General features: G+C 36.4%; 1 protein-coding gene across 1 annotated transcript; it reads right to left on the bottom strand.

Annotated features, from left to right (window-relative positions):
- Positions 1-842: 842 nt before the first annotated feature.
- Positions 843-1388, bottom strand: LOC107844508. The gene has a single exon (XM_016688908.2). It carries the CDS (start codon positions 1386-1388, stop codon positions 843-845), a length of 546 nt encoding a protein of 181 aa, XP_016544394.2.
- Positions 1389-7126: the final 5738 nt, after the last annotated feature.

A 7126-nucleotide genomic window follows, 5' to 3' on the forward strand; every position in this document is an offset into this window, starting at 1 on the left:
CTGATAAGGCGTCACACTTGTGATAGCCTATCAGCAATGTTGTCAACTCAGAATTTCCCCCCCCATTCAATTTGCATTCATAATTTTTGGGACCAAATTCTTAATATAATCACATGGTATTTTTATTTTTGTACTTAGGGTTTGCAAATTTTTGCAATTTAGGCACAACTTAACTCTAATTTTTGATTTCCATGCTATTACAACTTGAACTCAAGTTTCTTCCTTTAGAGAATCATGTTTACAACAACTTTACAACTTCAATGATTGGAGAACTACGTTATGAGAATACTTGATGAGTTTACTCCACTTGATTACACAAGAGAGGAAAAGATGAGATATAGACTCTGATTTTCCTTGCAATCCCACAACTATCAGGAAGGAGGTTTCCTTGAATACTTGGGAATGTTTTGAAAGGAAGTAAATATCCTACTAAGTAAATAAAATAATACCTAAAGAAGGAAAAAACATAAAGCGAGAACCTAAAGGGTTTTACACCTGGGCCAGGTAGGATTTGAATCGAATTGGGCCTAGATTTTTCAAAATAATACAATGGATGATGCCTACTCGTGATATGCCATCAGAAATAACAGAGAAGGTCTCACCCTATGATCTTTCTGACGACGTTGGTGATAAGCCATCATAGTTGTGATAGCCTATCACGAATTTTTTCAAGACTACTTCACTTGCATTCTTCAATTTTTACCTTGACCTTTTTGTAAACCTACAGTTCCTTCCTATTACTACTAATTGAATAAAAATAAAATTCATGAAAATAAAATTTTGGGTTGCCTCCCAACAACGCCTAATTTAGTGTCACGACATGACTTGGTTATCTCGACTACTCAGACTTCATCAAGATGCCGTATCACTACCTCATTACCATATTCCTGGAATACATCCAAAACTGAGAAGATGTTCATCTCCTCCAAGTGCTTAATAGGAGGTTGCATTTTAAATTTGCCCTCCTTTTTCCCATATCTGAACTTGAGCTCATTGAGCTTCCTATCAACCAACACTCTCCCCGTGGCTAATAATGGTCTATCCAAGATGAAGGATACCTCAAAATCAATTTCACAATCCAGTATCACAAAGTCTGCAAGTAGAATAAAATCATCCACCTTTACCAGTACATCCTGTAATATACCAACTGATCGCTTAATCGATCTATCTTCCATAACAAAAAGCATTGTTGTGGGGGTAGGCTCCCCCAATACAAGATTCTTGTAGATATCAAGCGGCATCAGATTTATACTTGCTCCTAAGTCACATAACGCTTTGGTAAACTTTATGGACCCAACTATGCGCGGTATGGAAAATGCTCCAGGATCAGGCTTTTTCGGCACTAAGGATTGTGAATACACAACACCACAGTGATAGATGTTGTCCATCGGCTCACAAATTACCTTCCGTTTCTTTGTTAGCAATTCCTTCATAAATTAAGCATAGTTTGGCATTTTCTCAAGTGCCTCCACCAATGGCACATTCACAGTCAGTTGTTTCATTATTGCCATGAACTTGCTAAAGTTCTCATTATCTTCTTTCCTTTTCAACCTCTGAGGAAATAGAGTTGCTGGTATTGGAATTTTTTTCAATACCATTTCCTCTTTGTTGTCGTCTTCTTTCTCTGGCATTTTAATAAAGCCATCCAGCTTCTCAGACTCCACTAGATTGCTTCGTTTCGATTTATCAACACTTACCTCCTTCTCCACAGCTTTGCCCATAGAAGGGCCAAACAATATCTTACCACTACGAGTAATAATTTCCATACAAGAGCCATCAGTCCGTGGGTTCTAAACTATATCACTAGATAAAGTGCTAGCTTTTCTCTGATTCATAGTAGTCAAAAGTTGGCCCATCTGCTGCTCCAACGGCTTAATAGAAGCTGAGTGTGAGATAACCAACTGATTGAGGGTAGAAAACTCACTTTTCATATTAGTTACCCCCGAGTTGGTTTCCTCCACTCCCTTTAACAGCTTTTCTATCATGTCCTTCATGGATATCTTGCAAGAACTAGTTATTGTAACACCCCGACTTCCAGGAGGAATATACAAACCACTCCTGTTATTATTGTTTCTCCAATTTCCCTGCTCCCTATCTTTATAATCAGGCTTGTCATAGAAAGTCCGACCTTGGTTCCCTTGGCTATTGCCTCAGAAACCCCCTTAATTACTCATATAGGTTTCCTCAACATCAAAACCTATAGATACAGTACCTTGATATTCCACAGCCTTGACCATTTCAGTCTTGTCAGATAGAAAGTTCTTAACAAGCAAGTATATCTGCGTCTTCAAATGGGCCATGTCCTGATCTCGCTCCTCATCCCTTCTACGCTGCTCCACAGTAATACCACCAGCAATAGTAGGGATAGCCACTACAGAATCTGTAGTGTCCCAAGCTTGAGTCTGCTTGGTTATTCTATACAATATATGAGAAGCATCCAGAAAAAGGAGGTAAATGAATGAACCACCTGCTGTGTTGTCGACAATTGGCTTTGTCAGAGAGTTAAAAGCTCTGTACAAAGTCTCCATCAAGTGCAAGTATATCATATTGTTGTTTGGACATTGTACAAGTTTCTTCTTAAACCTTTCCCAAGTCTTATATAGTGCTTCAGTCAGATATTGTCTGTAGTTGCAAATCTCATCCCTCAACTGTACCCTTCTGGAGGGTGGAAAGAACCATTCTAGGAATGCATCTTTCAACTATCTCTAGTTAGGTATAGAGTCGGCTCTAACTCATTCAACAACATTGTTGTCTCTCCAGACAGAGACAATGGAAATAATCTCAACCTGATTGCATTCTGGCTCACTCTCAGATTGTCAAGGGATTTACAGATGGTAATGAAGTTAACCAAATGCATAGTTTGATCATCACCAGAAAAGACTCCAAATAACCTTTATAGATTCAAGAATTGGATCATGGTACTTGTTATGCTGAACTTTGCACGTGGTGCCAACGATGTGGAATGATAGCACCCATTTCACCAGCTCTGTCCATTCCTTCATCATCTTCATCAGCCTCATATTGCATAGGCTATTGACTATACCTTCCTCTGACTGGATGATTTTTGTTGATGTGTCGTTGCACTGGTGTAGAAACTTTCTCATATCTCCTTGGGTCATGAGAATTCAACAATTCCTCATCACCAAAGTTTTCATTATCAGGGTTTTGGTAAAGTGCCTGTTGACCCAAATTTTGCACATTCACCTGAGCCCTGGCTAAAGCATCTAGTATTTCTACTTCCTGTTTTTCATCCATTCTCCTAATTAGTTGAGGTTCTGTATTGATTAGTCATTAAGGTTCTCCGGAACTTCTCTTTCTTGGTATAAACAAGACAGCACCTACGATAAACAAAAACAACAAATAAACATAAATCATGGAAACTTAACTATTAGTAAATTTTCGCACATAAACTTTTCTGTCTACAACCATATTCCCCAGAAACGGCGCCATTTTGGATAATTCTCAAATTACACTCCTGAATGGGTGTAAGCGATCATTATTAATATAAAACCCAACTAGGTTGGGGTCGAATCCCACAGGGAATAGGGTGTGAACTTTGATTTGTTTTCGAAAGATTTTACTGGTAGTTTACTGCTTCCGAAAGATGGGGGTTTATGTTCACGGTGTGTTAAATATAACTTTCAACACTTCAGTGATTGTAATCAAGATAAATGGGAAACCAAAGTATGTTTACCAAGGGTTTCAGGAATTGACAGATACTAGGTAATGCTAGAGATTCTCGGAATGAGTAGAACAACAGAATATCCCTGACGATTATACTATTTGATTTATTTCTCGACCTCCCAAGACAATTTATTATCTAATTCTCTCGAACTTAGATAAATTATCTATGTCCAATAGGATGTTATCTCAGGTAGATTAATCTAGTTACAGCATTAATCATTAAACAGAAGGTTGGTAGCTTCCGAGTCCCTGTTGATAATTCATGTTCTTTAGTCTATTTCTCCATTAGAAGTAAAGAAAACTTAAGGCGTAACCTAATGTTTGGAACCACTAGATTTTAGTTAAAACAACAGAATCTCAAGATGTTTTACTACTCTTTGAATCCATTAAACACCTAGTATCATATCAAACCCTAATCCATGGATCCCATAAGTACGACTAATGAAATTAATCGCTCATGATTTGATGAACAAAATAAAAAGTTGAATTCATGATTGTAATGATAAACTTATGAATGGATAGAAAATAAAAAGTAGTTCCTCTGATTTAACACATGGTTGAAACAAAAAAAATAGTTGATACGAAAACACAAGAATATTTTATGAAAGAGAGCAAAAATACGCGTCTCTCTTCTAAGAGTTGATGTCTGTTAGATGAATTATTAATTGAATCAAAAACCCTAAAAGATAATATTTATACTAAAGCCTAATTAAGGATATAAAATATCAAAATTAATAAAATTATCCGGAATAGCTGACGCCGCATCAAGAAGTTGATGCCCTATCATGGATGGCATCATAGAGGCTTTAGTTGCCTTCAGGTTTTATCTTAGGCTGACAATATTGCTGATGCCACGTTAGGGATCTGACAGCGTATCACCAACGTCGTTAGATATCTTCTTCCCATGCTAACTTTCTGCTTAAGGCTTACGCCATTCTTGATGGCTTTTCATGACTTTGATGCCATATCAACGAGGTCGTCAAAACTACTCCTTAAACTGAAAATCCCTGGTTAACGCTTACGCCAAAGCTAATAGGCTATCATGAGGCTGATGACTTATCACGTAAGTCGTCAGCCATGTTTTCTTCTATTTTTTCAGATTTTGAACTCTTTTGCTCTATTATTGTTTATTCTCATTTCTTCAGCCTTTTTCTACAATATCATGAGCAAACATATCAAAAAACAAGAGTTGCTTCAAAATTCTTAATTATTTTAAGCTAAAAAGCATTAAATATGTTAGATTTTGCTCACACATCAATCGATAGGCTCTTCATTATTTTACATCAGTTGCAGTGTCACAAACCATAGTGAGGAAGAACATTGCAAGGTAGTTTCTTCTCTTTATCTTTTGATATTTCTCACATTTTTATATCTTAACACATTTATGGGAAAAAATTCATATCTTATCATAGAAATATCAAAATGATAGAATGGTTTACTGTTATGGAAACTAGATTTCACGATCTATGGAATTACTTTTCTTAAATATTATTCTGGAAAGTTTTTGAACGGAACAAAATGAGACCCTAGTATTGATTTATTATCTTTAATTTTCTACTTTATATGTTATTTTATGGAATATTAGGGTGTCACCGGCTCCGATCTTGCTCGTTCTCTCTATGTCATTTTCTACCGATGCAGTCCCCCTTTCTTACAAGATTGAATTTTCCATTGTCGTCTCTGCCACTGCATAACACACACAATTGTTGCAACCGCTCTCTACCATACTACAATACTCTGATCTTCAAAGAAGGTTTCATCTTCTCAGATCTACTTATTTTATTTTTTATTTTTTTATCAACGTTATTTTAGGTACAAAATCTACTCTTTGTCATTCCTCAGAAGATCATATTTTGCAGACCAATATTTTGACAACCCATTTCAGCACAAATTTTGCCAGAATACATCAAATAGACTAAGAGAACCTTGAATTTTGCTGATTTCATTCCCTTAATATTAAGTTTCTCTCGGGTTTTAATTTCTATATTATTTTTGATTGAGTTCTCAATTATTCTATCGTTCAATTCTTTGAATGGTCTGCTTCTTCCCTATTCTTATTACTGGGTGCATTAGGCGTATAACAATGTTTTTGCTTGCTGGATATTGTACTAGTAATAGCATCTTTTGATATCCTTATTTTGATATTTAACTAGTATATAAAATTTGTTGGAACTAGTTCAACACTAAAAACTGAACAACCATCTTAAAATACTCTAGTCTGAAAAACCTCTAAACTCTCCGAACTGTGGATTTGATGGGACAAGTCCCCAACTAACTCCGAGTACTAAAAATAATATTAAAATATAGAAAACCACCATGTCCTTAGACTTTGAGGACTTACCACTACACTAACTGCTGCAAATCTGAACTGCTAAGGGTGCTCTGGAGCCCGTGCATCTAAACCTATGATATAAGAAATCATAATACATAAGAAAAGCATGCGTTAGTACTTTGAATGTACTGGTTTGCTTAGTGAGGTAGGCTGAAATGCATGGTTTCACATACATGAACAATAATAACTGAATAACATGAGTATGACTGAATGGGAGTACATGCATGAATATGTAAATTGTACTTAGATCAAAATAACATTGAATACTGGATTAGTGGTAATTGAATGACTATATCTGATAGTCTCGATTCTGTAGAGCTATACTAAGTCCTATACGGAGCTGAGTGACTATGCCTGACAGTTTTAAATCTGCGAAACTGAACTGAGTTCCATGCTGAGACTGAATCTGAAACTGGCACTGTAGAAAATAATCATCTAACCAACATGCCCCTTCTCTAACTGATTTATGATCCAACCTGTAACCCCATTTGGAAGGGTGTAAATACCATGCCAATGGAAAGGACATGTGATAACTTACCCTTATCTAGTAGGTACTCTGAACAAGAATAGTGGTACCCTCAACATGGAGGTAGATCACCTTATCATCCCTCATCTAGTAGGTTGATATCTTAACCTACACTGGCTATATAGTTATGGAATATAAGGACTGTTTCTAAGGATTTCACCCTCTACTGGCAGGTGATTCCCCATCCTTGGGCTCACTCGATGCTGAATTCTACTCCCAACTAAATAGACACAGGACTGAATTCTAAATTGTACTAGGATAGACTAGACTATTGCTGATCGTATTGTATAATTGAACTAAAGTGGGTTCACTGAGTTCCGTGGACTAAAAGAATACTACTCAATTCTGTTAACTGATTTAGTATTATGTAGTCTTTATTGATTTTTGTTGCAGAATGAATTCTACTGATCGAGACATAACTGATTCCACTCTGTGACAGACCATTACTCTAGACAAACATGTAAGTTGTCAGGTATTAAATACCCCAGGACTCGACAGCATAAACTTAATAGACATGGCATAATCTTGAGACATGGTAATTAACTACTTAGTCATCATTCATTCATTTGGGCATTCAAGTAAAC

The sequence above is a fragment of the Capsicum annuum genome, chromosome 10 (assembly GCF_002878395.1).
Source record: "Capsicum annuum cultivar UCD-10X-F1 chromosome 10, UCD10Xv1.1, whole genome shotgun sequence".
In the NCBI taxonomy this organism is placed as follows: domain Eukaryota; kingdom Viridiplantae; phylum Streptophyta; class Magnoliopsida; order Solanales; family Solanaceae; genus Capsicum; species Capsicum annuum.